The sequence below is a fragment of the Chlamydomonas reinhardtii genome, chromosome 16 (genome assembly GCF_000002595.2).
Source record: "Chlamydomonas reinhardtii strain CC-503 cw92 mt+ chromosome 16, whole genome shotgun sequence".
Taxonomy (NCBI): Eukaryota; Viridiplantae; Chlorophyta; class Chlorophyceae; order Chlamydomonadales; family Chlamydomonadaceae; genus Chlamydomonas; species Chlamydomonas reinhardtii.
Window position 1 is genome coordinate 487,760 of NC_057019.1, and position 17,451 is coordinate 505,210.

The following is a 17,451-nucleotide window of genomic DNA, read 5'->3' on the forward strand; positions in this document are numbered from 1 at the left end:
AGGACCTGCTCAAGGTGGAGAGAGGGAGGGGAGGGGAGGGGAGGGGAAGTGGAGGCAGCTTGGAAAGCAATGAAACGAAATCCCGTGTGTATAGGTCATGTACATTACTGTTCATCCAACCCCCCCAAACACAACACCCCACATGCACACACGCCCGCGTGTGCCCCGCAGGACACTGCCGAGCTGGACGAGGCGGCGGCGGCGGCGCCCTGGGACACGCCGCGGGCCACCCCCGATGCCGACCTCATGGCCCAGGTAGGCGCGCGCGTGTGAGTGACTGTGTGTGTGTGTGTGTGTGTGTTTATGTGTTAAAAAGCACAAGGAAAACGTCGCTCCAAGACGCATGTGCGTGTGTTACTGTTTCGCGTATCTCTTCGGGGGCTTGCGGCTTGTCTGGCCCTCCCGGTCCCGGCACTCCTTCCACTGCTGCAAGCACCACCTGACTACGGTAATGCGCCTCATCACGCCCACAGGTAACGCTGCAGCAGCAGCTGTTGCGCCCGCCGCGCGCCTCCGACGCCTCGTTCGCCGCCTCCGAGGCCTCCTCCGCGCCCTCCATGGCCAAATCCATCTGCATCGTGGGCTCCCGACGCCCCTCCGGCGCCGGACCCGACACCTACAACGCCCCGCCCAAGACCGCCTTCGGCGGCCGCCCGCACGCGCGTGGCCACAACATCGCCGCGCCCGAGGAGGCGGCTGTGTCGGCGTCTAACTCGGCCCTGGATCCGTTTGGTGATGGCGGCGGCGGTCCGCCTAGCATTATTGGAGAGGATGAAAGCGGTGCGCAGGTGCGCCTGATTGACTTCACAGCGCCGCGGCCGAGGACGCAGGCCTTGGGAGCGGAGGCGTCGACCTCCTCGATGGGAGGTGCGGGTGCAGGAGGTGGAGGAGGCGGCGGCGGCTTTGCGGCGGCGCAGGCGCGGGCAAAGGCGGCGCTGAAGGCGACGGTTGGAGGCGGGCGCGGCGGCGGCGCCGCCGCCAGCAGCAGTGGCGTCAGCGTCAGCGGCGGCGGCGGCGGCGGTTTTAGCTGCAACAGTGAGAGCGGCGTTGGCATCAACATTGTGGGAGGCGGCGCCACCTCGGGCGTGCCGAGCCGCGCCGGCGGCCGTGGTGTGCTCAAGCGCGCCCAGAGCTCTGCGTCTTTTGCCTGGGGCGTGCCCCCGCGCCTGTCCGCCAACTTTGCGGCGGGCGGCGGCAACGCGCCGGTGGTCACCGTGCCTGCGGGGTCGGGCGTGGCGGCGGCGCTGGCGCTGCAGCGGCCGCCGCGGCCCGGCGGGCGGCCGGCGCCGCTGCTGCCGTTGCCGGCGGCGGCGGCGAGCGATCAGCAGAGCATTGGCAGCGACTCGGCGCCTTGGACGGGAGCGATTACGCCCCGAGGTGGGCGAATTCTCTGTTCTGATTCTGTATTTGTCGTGTGAAGATGATGTGTGCCCATTTGCACGGCGCGGTCGAGCAGTGCCGCATGTTTCTTCCGCATGCGCCCACACCCCAACCCACCACCGCCAACCCATCCCCAACCCCACACTGCTATACTACTGTACCTGGCTACACCTTTAATCCTTAAAAAATCATGAACGTAACCCCCAACCCCACACCCCAACACACCCACACCCACACGCAGCCGTGCGCACGGGTCGGCGCCACGTGTTGTCGCCCGAGGCGCTGGCGGCTGCTGACGTGGACGCCGCCACCCTGCTGCGGCCCGAGCTGGGCGATATGGAGCTGAGGGAGGCGCTCAACAGGGTGAGGAGGGGCTGGGGGTGGGGGGTGGGGGAGGGAGGGGTTGTCATACCAGCCCAAACTAAGGGGTGGGTGTTTGCCGTGTGCTGTGCCGCTGTGTTTGCTGGACGGTGCACGCCGCGCGAGTCAGCTCGCCACGCACGCTGTGCTGCTGCCCCGGCGGCCCCCTCCAAATCCCCCCCGTGTGTGTTCCCGCTGTGCCTCTTGACGGCGCCTCTGGACGGCGCCACAAATCGTTCGCATGAACGGCTACGCCCCCCTCTTCACAGGTCCTGGACAGTCTGGACCTGCGGCGTGCGGGCATTGTGGAGGTGCAGCACCTGCGGTGAGGCCGGAGGCGGGGTGGGAGATGTGGGTGCATGGGAGTTCGTGTCCATCCCAAGTTCCCAGCCCAACTGAGACTCCGACCACCCGGCAGCGATGCTGCAGCGAGGGTCGAGAAGGGCGGTGCTCGTGCCCGCGTACCTTTCGCGTTCCTAGACAGCATACACTGGGCTACTGGGCTACGCGTACTTCTTTTTCATTGTGCTTACCTGGGGCGCGGGGTTCCCTTTCAACATGTCTGACCTGCTCCTCCTCCACCTCCGCTCCACTCCTCCCCCCCCTGCTATTCTACTGTCCCGGGCTACGCCTTCACATCTAAAATGATCGTGACTGTAACCCAACCCCGCCCCCTAACCCCCGCAGTGCCGCGCTGGCTTCCTCCGGCCCCTTCCACCTCCTCACGCCGCTGCACACGCAACTGCTGTCCGAGCTGGCAGAGGCGCAGGCGCAGCTGCCGGCAGAGGCCACCCGGACGGCGGCGTCGGCGGCGGCGGCGGCGGCTGGCGGCGGCGGCGGCGGCAAGCAGAGCGTGACGGTGCGGGGCGGCGGCGGCCTCAAGGGCGCGGGAACGGCGGCGCGGCAGGCGCCCTCCCACTCGGCGTTGCAGGTGCGGAGCTCCGGCCGGGGCTGGGCAGGCCTAGTCCCTGGGTGTGGATTCGAGGTTTATTTTGGAAGGTGGCTGAGGGACTTGGGATCATTACAATGTCTGCTTCATGAGGTCATGATCTTATTGGAAACGGTTTTGAGCTCGGGGACTTGACTGCGGGATTCCGGGTTATGTTGTGAAGGGTCAATCACTCAGCAGTGCGTTGCATGATTCAATCCTAATCGCAGGTCACCGCCAAGGGCGTCATGGGCGGCGCTGCCACTGCCGGGGCTGGTGTTGCGGCGGGCCGGCGGGGCCCGGCACTGGCCAGTGGGGGTCTGGGCGAGGCGCTGGTGGGCATGGAGGTGGCGGCGGCGCCCTACACGGCGGCGGCGGTGGAGGCGGTCAACCGGCTGCAGGTGAGTGAGGGGGAGTTGGGAGGGTGGCTACATTCATGACTAGTTAAGGAAGGGGACAGGGGAGGGGGTAGTTCAGACCAATCCCGAAATAAACTTATTGCAACCCCGAACCTATAGAGCGCGGAGGTGAGGGGTATACTCTTGCTGAACGGAGGGGGCAGGGGGTTGAGGTCGTTGAGGAGGTTGTGGCAGCTGCAGGCGGTGCGTTGCGTGTCGACGGTATTGAACACTGCCTCGCGATGCGATGGGGTCGCATCGTGGCGGCAACATACACACACACACACACACACGCGTCATTGGGCGGGCTTTCGTTTCGTTTTTTAACACACACACACACACACACACACACGACCAGCGGGCGGGAATCCGGGCATTAGGCGTGCTGGGTAAACGTTGTTTAGCGCGCCCAGGGTGCGGAGCATGGACGCATACAGGTGCATCGCGGGGTCAGGCCGAATAGTCGCCCGTGGGGTTACAGGCTTATCGCGGGTAAGTATGACTACCTGGGTCACGGCAACCACGCGACGCTCGGTAAATTGGTAGGTATCCGTAAGTAACTCCGGCGTCGTCTGGGCGGGCTTTCGTTTCGTTTTTTAACACACACACACACACACACACACACAATAATACAGCACTCGCCCATTGTCCCGACCCTAGTGTCGCCCGCTTGTCCCTTCCTAACCCCCATCTCTGCTGATACTCCCCCAACCCCACCTTCCCTATGATCGCTTGCAACTAACGCCTGCTAACGCCTCTGCCTGCGCTCCGCTACTTATGGTTTGGTTTAGGTTGGTAGTTTGGGCTGGTAGTTCCAACCCCACCTCCCCACCTCCCCAACCCCCCCCCCCCACCCCACCTCCCCGGCCCCCCCCCCGGCCTGCAGTCCACGCTGATGGCTGTGGTGTACGGCGAGCGCGGCATGTCGCCCATGCTGCGGCAGCTGTACCGCCAGGTGGGGCCTGTGGGTTCAGGGCTCAGGGTTCTGGGTTCAGGGTTGTGGGTTTAGGGTTTGGGGTTCAGGGTTCCTGAGGCTCTGAGGAGGAAGGCTAGCACCTGCCCCCCATATCCTCCTCCCCCTTCCTCCCTCCTCCCCACTCCCGCACACGCACACGCACACAAACACCCACACGTAACTCCGACGCCGTCTGGGCGGGCTTCGTTTTGTTGTTTGTTGAAACACACACACACACACACACACACACACACACACTCCCCCTCTCTCCCTCTCTCTCCCCCTCTCTCTCCCGCCCTCTACACAGTCCGCGGGCGCTGACGACCCACTGGAGCTGCTGGCGGCGGGCGGCCCGCGCGTGCAGGCGGCGGCGGCGGAGGCGGCGCTGGGGGCGCTGCTGGCTGTGGCGGAGGTGCCGCCCAGCGCCCTGGTGCTGGCGGCACTGCTGCCCGGGCACCAGCAGGTGGGGTGTGTGTTGGGGGGGGAAGGGGGGTTGAATCTGAACCATTCCCGTAAGGAAACCGTCGCAGTGGACAAGGGGGGGGGGTTTATGTGCCCGAGCCCGATGAAATAGGTCTCAATAGGTGGGAGGAGGTTGGGGGGAAGGAGGGCTGGGGTGGGGGGAGGAGCTCGGGGGAAGGGTGAGTGGACGCACGCACACACGCACAAGCACGCAACCTGCGCGCGTTGTGTGCCCTGCATAAGTTGACACGCGCGCGCATTGCCACTGTCTCAACGATTCCCTGTCATAGTCGTGTGTGACCTGCTTACTCGCTCCTTGTCCTACTGCCTCTCCTGACTCGCCACCACCACCATTACGCACACGCACGCACACGCACGCACACGCAGCCTGACGAGGCGGAGGCGGACGAGGATGAGGAGGACTATGGGGCCGGAGGAGGCGGCGGCGGCGGCGGCGGTGGCGGGTCCCGCAGCACGCCGCTCAGCCTGCATTCGGCCCGGCGCTACCCGCAGGCCTGGGCGTCAGTCACCGCGCACGTGTTACACGTGTACCAGGTGTGTGTGTTGGGGGGGGGAGGGGGTTGTAAATACCAGCCCAAACCAAACCGAACCCAATGCAAACGAGCGGGGAGGAGAGTGTGACCTACGCTTTGACAACTGAGTGGCGGCACTCGGCAGTCGTCCCCATCCCCGAAATGCACCGAGTTCCCAGATTCTCAGCGAACCGTCAGGCAAACCAGTGCAGAGAAGGCGATGAGCACTGGGGATGGGGGGGAGTGCTGTGAGGCGTAGGGGAAAGCTGGGTTGGAGTGGTTTGAGGTGGGGTGGGGTAGGGTGAGGTGGGGTGGGGTGAGGTGGGGTTGCAAGGATGTTTGGAAAAGCGGTACATGATGCACTGAAGACTGCAGACGAAGTCGTGGGGTGGGGGTCTGGGGTGGGATGTGGGCGCTAATTGACGGGGCCTGTGAGGTGCTGTGGGGCATGGAGGCTTGGCTGGGGACTTCTATGCGCGCTGGCGTGGCGCGGAACTGTTGGTTCTGGTTGCATGGCCGGGAGAGCTGGGAGGCGGGCAGCCTGCTTTCTGGCCTTACTTCTGGGGTTTTAGTTGTGTGGCCATGCGCCGCATCCTGTGGTGTGTGTGGGGCCTTGCTCGCTGTGCATCTCCTGATGACTGATCCGTGCCCATCCCTCGTTTTGCGATTCCCCCCTCGCAGACGCTCCTGCAGAAGTGCGGCTGAGGGGTTGAGGGCCCGAAGGGTCAATCGCCGGGGCGCTGCGGCGCCGGAGCGGGCGTGAGGGAAGGCCAGGGGACGCTGGCGGCAGCGTGGCGGGGCCTCGCCTGTCGCTGGGTTGGTTGCCTGGGAGGAGGGAAGTGGCCCAAGGGCCCTCCCCTGGGGCAACGCACGGAATTGCGAACTTGCAACGGCGGGACCAGGACGGGACAGGACAGTCCGACCCGGACAAGGCACGCATCACGCAACCCGTGCGGATCGACCCAAACTTACGTACGCCGGTCCGCGGTTTGCCGGGGCCCGGGCATTGCGGTCTTCACACACGGGGCGCTTGTTGAGGTTCATTTTTAGATTGGTGGTGGTCTGGCGGGTGGGGCTGCTGGGGGGGGGGGCTGGCGGGCTGGTGCCGACACAGGCGTCGAGATAGGCTGTGTCGTCGGCGCGGCAGATGGCACGCCGCTGAGGTCTGACAGGGCAGGGCGCGTGTGCTCGTGATGTGTTTTGGCTCGTCAGCTGCGGCAGCAGGTCCCTCATGTCACCAACGCAGTCGCCGACACCCACCCGTCCGTAGGCGCGACATTATTGTGACGACTGATGTCCCAATCTCTGCGCAGTGCAACGTAATTACGTAATATGTAGAGTCGGCTGTAGGGCCGTGTTGCGGAAATGATGGTCTGTCATCTGCTAGCGAGTGTACTGTAAGGATAACGCACCACAACATCGGCTGTAGTGCCGCAAACATCCACCCGCCGTCCCCCGCATGTTATGCCTCTCTGGCCATGCCGCCGGCTCCGGTGTGCCAGCTGTATGAGGGCTCGCCAGATTACGAATGCCTGGGAGTGACCTGCGATGTACCAGGAAGAGCCGGTGGCAGCACGTGCTGCGGAAGTGCGCGGCACAGGCCGGGCACCTTGGGAGGCTGCGTGTGGTGAGCGGGCAGGCGCGGCAGATGCGGGAGATGCTGCGGGATGCGGACGCGGCGCTGGCGGTCGGCAGCGGCGGGGCGCGGAGGGAGTCGGTTGTGAGCGTGAGGGAATTTACACAACTCCGTGTCAATGCAATGGGACAGCGCCTGAAATCTCGTTGAACAGCGAAAGGCAAGTTGGCCGCACACAGCTCAGTAGTAAATTATATCAACTGCATGAAGGAGCCACACCTAGCATGGCTGAGCCCAACAACAACTCGCGCGCAGATTGCAACCTCGCCAGGCTCACGCCTGAGCTCATCCAGCGAGTCGCAAGCTTTCTCCATCCGAACGAGGTCACAAACAGCTTGAAACTTGTCAATAAAGAGATCGCTGCGAGCCTTCGCCGCGACTACAAAACCTTCAACCTGCGTCGTGCCGCGGTCCCGGCGCTGTTCTGCCCTACGCTCTTCAAACGGACGTGTCTGGGGCTCGTCCTGCCCCCACTCGCGCTGCAGCCCTGGCCAGGTGCTAGCTTCGTGTGGCAATGGGGCCGCCCCGAGCCCTGGCGCGTCCTGACTCGGCGCCAGCGGCAGCGGCTGCTGTGCCTAGCAGCCTCCAGCCACCACGGCCCCAGCCTGGACGCGGCGTTGGCGCACTGCGGGGCGCTAGCCGTGGCGGAGGCGCTCGCGGCGGCGGCGGCCGTGGGCGACGTGGATGCCTGCGAGCGGCTGCTGAATGAGGAGGGCTGCGAGTGGGATGCAGTGGTTGTTTGGAGCGCCGCGATCATGTCTGGGCAGCTCGGCGTGTGCCGCTGGCTTCAGGAGAACGGCGTCGAGGCGGTGGCGGCACAGGCGCCGGGCCCAGATACCTTCCTGTCGCTAAGGTTTAAAGCCCTGGTATCGCATGTGGAAGTCGTGGCCTGCTTCTGCGGCCAGCGAGAGCTACTCGGCATGCTGCAGGCGCCGGGGGGCACCGGCGCAAGCACCGGCGCAGCAGGAATGGGGCTCGCTGCTTCCGGCGGCCCGCAGGCGCACGCAGCAGGGCTGGCAGCCGCGGCTGCGGAGGGCGGGCAGGTGGAATTGTTGGAGCTGCTGCAGCTGCTGGGAGAACTGGCGGTGTTGCCGATGAGCAATAACGACAACGACCACCACTTCATCACGTTGGGTGTGGCCTACGGCTGCCCCTTAGAGGTGCTGCAGCGGTGCTGCGAGCGGGCGTTCGGCGGCGGCGCGGAGGACGGCGCGGCAGAGGGCGTGGGCGCGGGCGCGGGCGGGGGAGGCGCGGAGGGCGGCCTGCAGGCGGCATTGTCCGTTCGCCACAGCCGCCGGCAGCAGCTGCTGCTTCGAGCAGCCACCAGCCCCACACCCGACTGGGCGGCCAAATGCGAGTGGCTGCTGTTGGGCTGGGGCTCGGAGCCCCGGCAGTGGTCCACTGACGAGGCCGCTCTCGAAGCAGGTTTACTCCGACAGCTCTGGCGCCACGTGGCTACACGCCCCGGCTATGCGCAGCGGCTGCAGTGGCTGGCGGCTCGGGGGCTGCCGTTGCCTGATGCAGCGTTGGAGGCGGCGGGCTGGGCCGGCGACCTGGCTGCGGTGGAGTTTTGCTTGGCGGTAGAGGAGGAGGCGGAGCTGGTGCTTCCGAAGATTCTGGCAACTGCGGCGCTGGCGGCTGGGCAGGTGCCGGTGCTGCGGTTGCTGCGGGGGCGGGGCGGGGCTGTGATATGCGGGTTCCTGGTCAAGAGCGCGGTGTTCGAGTGCGTCTACGGGGATGCGGGCTGCAGCGCCTTCCCGTGCCTGCCCGCGCTGAGGTACCTGGCGATGGAGGGCGGGCCGGACATGGAGGTAGAAGGGGAGCCCGTGGACTGGTCCGAGGTGTTCACCAGCGTGGCGCTGCATGGGGCAGACCTGGCCTTCCTTCGCATCCTGCACGAACAGGTGTGTCTGCGAGTGTGTGTCTGTGTGCGTGTGGCGTGTGTGTCTGTGTGCGTGTGTGCGTGTGCGTGTGCGTGTGCGTGTGCGTGTGCGTGTGCGTGTGTGAGCGTGGGTGCGTGGGTGGCGTTGCCTCAAGGCGTTGGGTGGAAGCCTGCATTTATACTTGTGTCTCTGTTTATAGGCGCTTGCATGCCTTTCCCTCCCATGCCTTCTGGGATGCCGCGGGCTTGGAGCCGCTGATGTGGCGCGTTTGCAGGGCAGGTGTGTGCGTGTGCGTGTGCCGTACATCTACCGCGTTCAAGTGGTGTTGCTTTTGGCTCCTGCCCCCGCAGCGCGGCGCGGCGGTCGACCCCAAGGCTGTGGCTGGGGGCGGCAGCGAGGAGCAGATGGAGTGGGCCCTGGCGCAGCCAAGACCGGCGCCGGGCCCGGAGCACGTGGCCGCCGACCAGGTGCGTCCCGACACAGGTGCCTGCTCCTCTCCCGCCCCAGCCGGCCGCGCCGCACCCCAAAGCCCCCGGCTTCACCTCGTTGTGTTCCTGCCTTCGCTGCCCAACCGCTTCGCTGCCCAACCGCTTTGCTGCCCAACCGCTTCGCTGCCCAACCGCTTTGCTGCCCAACCGCTTCGCTGCCCAACCGCTTTGTGGCCCAAACCGCTTCGCTGCCCAACCGCTTTCCGGCCCAACCGCTTTGCTGCCCAACCGCTTCGCTGCCCAACCGCTTTGCTGCCCAACCGCTTTGCTGCCCAACCGCGCAGGCCGACCACGCGGAGCTGTTTGAAGCCGCCCTGGTTGCGGGCAACTGGTCCCCTGCGCACTGGCTGCTCCGACGGCACGGCGCCGACACGCCACAGCAGCAGCAGCAGCAGCAGCAGCAGCAGCAGCAGCAGCTGTTGCAGCAGGCGTTCTGTGACGTTGCAGAACGCCTGGGTGGCGCCACTGCCATGTCCACGGTCGTGCCAACGCTGTGGCACCTGTACCGCTGGTGTGACATGCAGTGGAGCAGGAAGTGTCGGCGTGCGCTGCGGAAGTGCGCGGCACAGGCCGGGCACCTTGGGAGGCTGCGTGTGGTGAGCGGGCAGGCGCGGCAGATGCGGGAGATGCTGCGGGATGCGGACGCGGCGCTGGCGGTCGGCCGCTGTGGCGGCGGGGCGCGGAGGGAGTCGGTTGTGAGCGAGGAGGAAGGGAGCGAGGAGAGCGAGGAGGGAGGGAGTGAGGAGGACGAGGAGAGCGAGGAGTGAGCGAGTGGGGAGGAGTCAGCAGAGGAGGGACAGGAGGAGGAGGGCGGGGCATAGGCGAGAGGGCGTGCGACAACATGATGATGCGATACGGCAGTACGCGGCAAGGACTGTCCGGTGAGGCGGACCACTGCCGGCCCATGCGGCACCCATGCGGCCGCGGGTTGGTAACCTGGTGTTGACGTGATAAGCCGGGGCGGGGGGAAAGGAGGGCAAAACCTAGTCATTCCATGCAAGAGTTTGCAGAGGAGCACATGTTGGCTGCTGGCGTGGCCCCGGCGTGAGTCAAAGCAACGCCGATCCAGGGGAAATTGATGTTGCCAAGGACGTTGCGGTTCTTAGTCGTTCAGGCATTCGGTCGGTGTCCAGCTGTGCGCCCACTGCATCGGATGTGATCCTGTTGTATCTCTGTTGTTGTTGGTTGCAAGGCAATGTGCACGAGCATGCGTGCTATCCTGACCCCATAAGTACCAGTGGCCCGGGCCGGTGGGCCCGTATGATGCCAGGCTGGTGTGGGCTGGGGCAAGGGCGGGGGCCACTGGGCGACTTGAGAGACGCGAGCAGCTGCTCTGCAGCAGCCATTCTGGAATGTGGATTGCACAATTGTATCTTGCCCTGCCAGATCCTTCCGTGCAACTTGTAAAATGCAGTGCCGCACACGGTCTCAGCTTGCTGGAAATGGTCTCGTGCTGGGGTTCCTTGCAGGCTTGCAGCCGCGGTTGCAGTCCGCGGTGGTGACCTGGCGAGAGCGGAGAGCCCACGATCAGAGCCAGCCAGAGCCCCATGCACTCAGTCTTACGCTTTGACCTCTCATATCATTCCTCAGGAGGATGTGTACACACTGACATACACACACACACACATGCCGTGCCGGCAGTGGTACAGGGTGCACCTGCACACTGCACTCACGGCACTTTTCAGCCAATTCCCATTCCCGGTACCGACCACTTCGTTTACGGTACTGAACCCCGCACCACTCGCCGCCTGAGCCGCGGCCTCCCGCCTCCCGGTTCCCCATCCCACCTGGCTACCTGCAGCCAGGCATCCTCCTCATCCCTCTCCCTCCCTTCGCCTTTAGTTTTGAGCTGGTATTTACAACCCTCCCCCTCCTCCAGCCACGACCACCTCCTCCTTTGCGCCACAGCCACAGCCACAGCCTCCCCCCACCTCCTCCCCATTGCCTCCCGCACCACCTCTTGGGCCGCCTAGGCCACGGGCGCGGGCTGCTTGTCCTCCTTCTTGACCAGGCAGCTCTCAAAGGCCTCGCGGAAGTCCTCGGGCAGCAGGTACTTGCCGATGAACACCATCTTGCAGGTGCGCGGCTCGCCCGGCAGCCACTTGCGGTCGGGCACGCCCTCAAACACCTGGTGCACGCCCTGGGGTGGCGGCGTGGTGGTTGGGGTGGTTGGGTGGTTGGTGCGATGGGAGGTGGTGGGAGATGGTGGTTGGGGAGGTGGTGGTGTGGTGGTGTGAGGGGTGGGTTGGGGTTGTGTGCCTGAGCCCATGAATAAGGGTGCGCGGAGCGTGGGCACGGCTGCGGGGTTGTGGACAGAATGCACATGTGTGGTACTAGTGAATCCACCCCTCCCCAGTCACCACACACCCATGTGCCCCACCCACAACCCCACAGCACACCCACCTCACAACCGAAAGCCCCCACCTCTGGTGCACACCCACACCACAGCCCCGGAAACCCACCTGGTACACGAAGCGGTACTCGGAGCCCGCAATAGCCAGGATGCCCTTCATGCGGTAGATGTCCTCCGCGCGGGTCTCCAGGAGGAAGCCCAGAGAGTAGTTGACCTGCGCGTGGTGTGGTGGTGGTGGTGATTGTGGGGAGAGTAGTGTGGTGGTGGTATGGTGGTGTGGTATGGTGAAAGTGGGGAGAGTGGGGAGGTTAGCAGTGGTGGTGGGGAGCGGCGAGGTGTGTTCGCTAGTCACAACTCTCAAGGCAAGCTGCGTGGGCCACATTAGGGCCTCAATCCTGACCAGTTCCAACGCCCCATGACTCCGTGCCCGCACCTACCCGTGCCCGCCAGACACACACGCACACATACGCACACTCACGCACACACACGGACCCACATAAATACATGCATCACGCACACACGCGCTATCCTCCCACCCACCTTGTCCAGGTCCATCTCGCCGTCAAACTGGAAGCTCACTGATGACACGCGGTCGTCGTGAACCACCTGCGGGTGCAGATGTGTGTGAGTGTGCGTGTGTGTGGGACTGAGTGAGGGAGATTATAACCATGGTTGCGACTTGCAGCGTGTCCCGTGGATGCCTGTGTTCTCAGCACCCACACCCGCTCTGTGTCTCGCTCAGAGACGACGAGCGCCCCCAACCACCTACCAATCCGCCCATCGGCTCATTCGAAGTACCGTAGTCAGAGACTTGCGGAATAGAGCAGGCCCCCGCTCCCGCCCGCCCGCCCGCCGGCTCCCGCCCGCCCGCCTGTCCGCTCCCGCCCGCACCTTCTTCTCCTCCTCGTGGTGGTGATGCTCGTGCTTGTGGCTCTCGTGGGAGCAGTTAGCGCCGGCACAGTTGTGCTCCGAGTCCGAGTGGCTGTGGGTGCCGAATTGGGTTTGAGTGGCGCATTGGGTTTGAGTGGCGCGTGTTGATGTGAGAGGCAGGGGAGTGTCACAGGAGCATCGGTATGAGAGTGAGGGTGAGGGAGGTGTTAATGGGCTGGAAAGGAGTGAGAGAGGGGGCGGGCGCAGCGCACCACGTGCACACCCACACACCAACACCATGCCGCACACCGCACGCTCAAAACCCATGTAACCCATTCGCTCTCACCCACCCACCCACCCATCCACCCACCTGTGAGACGCGTGGTCGTGGTCATGGCTGTGCGCGTGTGCGTGACCGTGCTCGTGCTTGTGGGACTCGTGGGAGCAGTCGGCGCCGGCGCAGTCGTGGTCGTGGTCGTGAGCGTGGTCGTGCTTGTGGCTCTCGTGCGAGCAGTTGGAGCCGCTATGAATGTTGAAAACAAAGGCGTTTGTAGCAACAATGAATAATAGCAGGTTATATAATGTTTTTCAAGCGTGGGTGGCTGACAGCAGTTGGTGTAGCACGCCGCTGCACTGAATGCCGAGTTGCTTTAGAATAAACAACTCAATGCAGCTGCAAGAGCGCTGCCGCGCGCATCCGTGCCATGCCCACAACCAAGACACCCTCGTAACCCCAGCCTCCCGTGTTTCGTGAACCGCTTACGCCCCCGCACCACCCCGCTCCGTCCCCACCTGCAGTCGTGGTCGTGGTCATGGTGGTGGTCGTGGTGGTGGTGGCCCGACAGAGTCAGGTTGAGCTGCATGGGGGGGGGGGATAAGGGAAGGCGGGGTGTTGCAAGGTTAGGGCAGGAACAAGCTAAGTAGTTGAGTTCCATGTACGCCTCCCCCTTACCTCCTCCTTTCCCTTCGCCTCCCCTCCCTGCCTCCCTGCCCCTTCTCCCCCTCACCTCCTTCTCCACGTTGGACAGATCGTAGCCGCCCACACCAATCACGTAGTCCACATCCACCTGTGGCAGCGTATGTGTGTGTGTGTGTGTGTGTGTGTGTGTGTGTGTGTGTGTGTGTGTGTGTGTGTGTGTGTGTGTATGTGTGTGTGGCAGCATATGGGAAGGAAACATGCAGGCGACTGTGGGTATGAGTTAGGGAGCATGGTAGGCGGCGAGGGCCGCGCTCAGAATCGGCGTGCGCATGTCCGCACGTCCGCCCGCAGCCACACCACATTCTACCGTACCGTACTACAGCCCTTCCGCTTCCCAACACCACTACCACCTCGCCCATCCCCATCTCCCCCACCCCAACATCTCTCCCGACGCCGCACCTTGCTCTTCTGGCTGGTCTTGAAGGGCGCCAGGGCGTTGACGGCGCGCAGGCGGCCCTCCAACTCCGACAGCTGCTTGGGAGTCACCTGCAGGGTGAGCGCATTGAGAATTGATACAGAGGGTATGGGTGGGGTTGAGAATTGGGGTTGAGCGCGGCTCCTCCCTGCCATCCACACAACCCACCCAGCTTCCCTGACTCCGCCTCCGGCCCCCTCCCTCCCTCCTTCATCCTCCCTCCCTCCTCCGTTGTCCTGGACCTTCCCTCTGCTCTTCCCTCCCTCCTCCTCCTCCTCTTCCTCCTCTTCCTCCTGCTCCTCCTCCCCTCACCAGGTCGGTCTTGTTGATGAGCAGGCGGTCGGCGTAGGCCACCTGCTCCACCGCCTCCGACACCTTCTCGGGGTCGGCGTCCTTGGTGTCCAGGTGCCGGCTGCACAGGAGGGGGGGGGGGGCGTGCGGGCGTGTGTGTGTACAGGTGGAGTGAGAGGTAGAGGTAGAGGTGCGGCGAGAACCGCGCCTGATCCCTCCTCCCTCTGCGTGTTCCCCGCCCGGTCCCCACCTCCCTCCCCCTTCTTCTCCCCCTCTCTGCCCCCTGCCCCTTACCCCCTGCACCCTGTCCCCTGTCCCCTCTGCCCCCTGTGTCTTTCTGTCCTCACTCTCCCCGCTCCCCACGCCCCTTTGCCCCAACACACACACACACACGCTCTCCTTCCAGCCCCCCCGCTCACCTGATGTTGAGTGCGTCCACCACGGTGACCACGCCATCCAGCTTGACGCGGGAGGGCAGGTCGGGGTCGGCGTAGAAGGAGGTGATGATGGGGGCGGGGTTGGCCAGGCCTGGAAGGGGGGGCGAGTTACATTCATCATCGTTAAAGAAGTGAAGGCGTAGCCAGGAACAGTAACATAGCAGACGCGTTGTTGCGGGGAGGGGAAGAGGCGAGCGTGTGTCTTTTGTGTGAAGAGGGCAATGTTTCAGAGCGCAAGGGAACGAAACACGCAGGACTGCGTATGCTGTTGCGGTGCGGCGCTTGCGGTATTTGTGTGTATTGTATTGGTGTGTGTCCCTCGGGCGCGCGTGTAGTTATTGCATGGTCTTGCCTAGCCGTGAGATCCCTACTCTGCATCCCTACTCCCTTCACCGCGCCCTTACATGCAAACGCCCCCCCCCACACACACACACCCGCACCGCCCCCCACCCCCTCACCAGTGGTCTCAATGATGACGTGGTCGATGTCCTTCCGCCGCGTGTACTGCGAACAGGAGGGGGGGAGAGAGGGGGGGGAGCGGGATGAGTAGAGAGAGAGGGGGGTGGCGGGATGAGTAGAGAGAGGGGGTGGCGGAATGAGTAAGGGCGCTGGAGCACTTTCGCCACCAGCCACCCACACCGCAATCAGACCCACCCACCCCAACTAGCACACCATCAACAACATAACCAACAACTGCGAACAGCCCCAACCAAACTAACCCACCCAACCAACCAACCACCTTAACAAACCCACTAACTAACCCACCAGGTTGTTGAGCGCCTTGATCAGGTCGCCGCGGACCGTGCAGCACAGGCAGCCTGCGGGTTTGTTGAGTTGGGGGAAGCGAGGGGGGTTGAGGAGGTGGGTGGCAGGCCGTGTGTGTGCATGTGATGCGACAGCACGCGAGTCCACTTTGCTTCGCCGTCCACCTCTTCCGCGTCCTCAGCGCACTTACAGGCTGCACCACGCGACGCCCTCCAGCCCTCCAGCCGCCCCTCACCCCCACCCCCACCGCCACGCCCACCGCCATGCCCATCTGCACAGCCGCCTGGTCACCACCGCCTGACGGAGCAGCCTGCCCTGCCCTGCCCCACCATCTGCCCTGCATCCGCCCTGCACCGCCATCTGCCCCCTGCACACACCAGTCCCGAGAGGCCTGACCTGACACACCACCCCAACGAGCCTGGCCGACCCAGCCCAGCACATCCGTTCCCGTCAATCCCCAGCAACCACCTCCTTCCCTGCCCCCCGCCTCCGCTGCCCCCTCCCTCCCCTGCCCCCTCCTCTCCTCCCCTGCCCCACCCCCCGTCACTTGGCCGGGGGCCGCGCACCCCCTGGACCCAGCGCCTAGGAGCACTGCAGGCGCCGACGCACGCCCGCACCTGATTGCGCCCGGGCGTGCCAAAACCCATCCGCCTGCCTCAACTCCCCCCTCAGCGCCCCGCTGTGGGCTGGTTCCGGGCCTTGGTTTCTTTGGGTTTGCAGTAAACTACACCCTCCCCGCACACACCGCCAGCCCGCCTACTGTAACCAAGCCCCCCCATGCCTCCCCCACCCCCCACGGCCCTCCTCACCTGTATCGCCACGTCCCCTTCAAACCCCTGAATCCGCCCCTGTCAAATTCGGACTGGAATGAACTACCTCCCTGTCCCTCACTGCCTGCCTCCCCCGCCTGGCCCCCTGTGTCAGACCCACCATTGGCCAGTGTGGTGACCGTGTCTGCGCCGCTGCCGCCCTCCAGCGCCACCTGGTTCACCACCAGGCTGCTGTCGATGTCGATCTCACCAAACTGCCAAATACACACACAGGGAGCGAGGGAGGTCAGTGGGGCGGTTGGGGCGGTTGGGGTGGGTGGGGTGGCCGGGTGGGCGCAACGGACATTGCCGGGGACCGAGGGGCATGACGTGGCGGCTTGCTGCTGTGCTAGGGTCACTAGAGGGACCTCACCCGTGCCCAATTCCCACATCGCAAGCGCACACACATACTGACCTCTTTCCCGTGTGCTTTCCCGACACACATTGACGCACATTGACACACACACGGTCTGGCGTACACATGCACACACACACACGCACCTCGTTCTCGATGATGGCGATGCGCTTGCCGTGCTCGCGGCTGGACAGGATGTGGTTCAGCAGCGTGGTCTTGCCACTGCCCAGGAAACCCGTGATCACCTGAGGGAGGACGGGGGGAAGAGGAGAGGAGGGGCGTGGGGGCGGTGGGATTGAGGGAGGTGGGCGCGGCGCGGCCACTGGCAGGCAGAGGTGACAGTGTCGGGACACGGAAGACTCCAGGGGGCCGTGTGAAGTAATGGGTCATGCCGGCAGGACGGGGCGGGCGGCCCTAGGGGTGTCGGCACGCCGAGCGCAGGTTCGTGCCGCTGCCGTGCCAGCCGCCGTCCACCACCGGGCAGCCCCGCTGCCCCTTCCACACAAGCGGGCCCCGGAGCCGCTGCCGTGATAATGGCTTAACCGGTTGAGCGCTTGCGGGTTCAGGAGACCAGTTTTGATATCCCTGCCGCCCCTTAGCACGCGAAGCCGCACCGTCCCCGACCCTCCTTGGCTCCGTCTGTGCGCCTCCGCTCCTCTCACCGTCACAGGCAGTCGGTCGTCAGCCGGCTTCGCCTCCGCAACCTCGGGGGCCGCAGCGCGAGCAGACACATTGCGATACTGCCCAATTGCGTGACGCTCGCTGAACAGGGGCGAAGGCAGGCGCGGGGCCGAGGTCGCCGCAAGTTGCGGAATCGAGCACCGAGCACGCTGGCACCGAGAGCCACAGGCTGTCGGGGCAGCGACACAGTTGCGCTGCACCTGCCGCAGAGCGGCGCGGCTGCTGGCGTGGAGCTGCATCGTGGTTGTGGGCCGCTAATTCGGTGGTAGAGTGTTGTGTGCAAAAGTGCCGCACCTAGCGAATTTACAGTTGGGGCTTGACGTATCACAGTAATGCTGCTTTGATTAAGCAGAGCGAAGCGAAATTGGGTCCAGAGGACCGTATTGTTGTGTTTGCCCAACGGAATTGCAGGCCCATGCAGCAGCGCTGGCACAAGCCTGCGGGCTAGCAGGTATCTCCAGGGTCCAAGGCCA

The 17,451-nt window shown here is 64.7% G+C and overlaps 3 protein-coding genes across 3 annotated transcripts in view; 2 read left to right on the forward strand and 1 right to left on the reverse strand.

Moving 5' to 3' along the window:
• The window catches only part of CHLRE_16g693204v5 (uncharacterized protein), a 12,442-nt gene extending 5,667 nt beyond the window's left edge, over positions 1-6,775 (forward strand). Inside the window, exons 11-21 of the mRNA XM_043071756.1 lie at positions 3-14; positions 172-255; positions 474-1,377; positions 1,622-1,743; positions 2,010-2,065; positions 2,428-2,671; positions 2,899-3,069; positions 3,953-4,021; positions 4,329-4,484; positions 4,871-5,038; positions 5,698-6,775. Coding sequence (XP_042915325.1) covers positions 3-14; positions 172-255; positions 474-1,377; positions 1,622-1,743; positions 2,010-2,065; positions 2,428-2,671; positions 2,899-3,069; positions 3,953-4,021; positions 4,329-4,484; positions 4,871-5,038; positions 5,698-5,721 — 2,010 coding nt within the window. The 3' untranslated portion in view covers positions 5,722-6,775. The remainder of the gene's footprint in view (positions 1-2; positions 15-171; positions 256-473; positions 1,378-1,621; positions 1,744-2,009; positions 2,066-2,427; positions 2,672-2,898; positions 3,070-3,952; positions 4,022-4,328; positions 4,485-4,870; positions 5,039-5,697) is intronic.
• A 63-nt stretch (positions 6,776-6,838) lies between these two features.
• CHLRE_16g692900v5 (uncharacterized protein) lies at positions 6,839-10,345 on the forward strand. The gene is made up of 3 exons (XM_043071749.1): positions 6,839-8,556; positions 8,886-9,002; positions 9,308-10,345. Exons 1-3 carry the CDS (start codon positions 6,877-6,879, stop codon positions 9,788-9,790), a joined length of 2,280 nt encoding a protein of 759 aa, XP_042915326.1. The 5' UTR covers positions 6,839-6,876; the 3' UTR covers positions 9,791-10,345.
• A 24-nt stretch (positions 10,346-10,369) lies between these two features.
• CHLRE_16g692901v5 (uncharacterized protein) lies at positions 10,370-17,343 on the reverse strand. The gene is made up of 15 exons (XM_043071750.1): positions 16,960-17,343; positions 16,444-16,542; positions 16,064-16,157; positions 15,134-15,186; positions 14,827-14,872; positions 14,351-14,459; positions 13,953-14,052; positions 13,625-13,711; positions 13,254-13,313; positions 13,039-13,103; positions 12,617-12,769; positions 12,268-12,358; positions 11,917-11,982; positions 11,486-11,590; positions 10,370-11,163 (listed from the first exon to the last, which is right to left on the reverse strand). Exons 1-15 carry the CDS (start codon positions 17,215-17,217, stop codon positions 10,993-10,995), a joined length of 1,557 nt encoding a protein of 518 aa, XP_042915327.1. The 5' UTR covers positions 17,218-17,343; the 3' UTR covers positions 10,370-10,992.
• Between the last annotated feature and the right edge of the window lie 108 nt (positions 17,344-17,451).

Bases quoted from the DNA above. Each gene is read 5' to 3' on its own strand.
- CHLRE_16g692900v5 (XM_043071749.1), top strand. From the start codon at position 6,877: ATGGCTGAGCCCAACAACAACTCGCGCGCAGATTGCAACCTCGCCAGG. The intron at 8,557-8,885 runs GTGTGTCTGCGA...CTGCCCCCGCAG, and splicing joins TTCGCATCCTGCACGAACAG to CGCGGCGCGGCGGTCGACCC. The intron at 9,003-9,307 runs GTGCGTCCCGAC...CCAACCGCGCAG, and splicing joins AGCACGTGGCCGCCGACCAG to GCCGACCACGCGGAGCTGTT.
- CHLRE_16g692901v5 (XM_043071750.1), bottom strand. From the start codon at position 17,217: ATGCAGCTCCACGCCAGCAGCCGCGCCGCTCTGCGGCAGGTGCAGCGC. The intron at 13,314-13,624 runs GTGCGGCGTCGG...ACGCTGCCACAG, and splicing joins AGACCAGCCAGAAGAGCAAG to GTGGATGTGGACTACGTGAT. The intron at 13,104-13,253 runs GTGAGGGGGAGA...CCCCCCATGCAG, and splicing joins TGTCCAACGTGGAGAAGGAG to CTCAACCTGACTCTGTCGGG.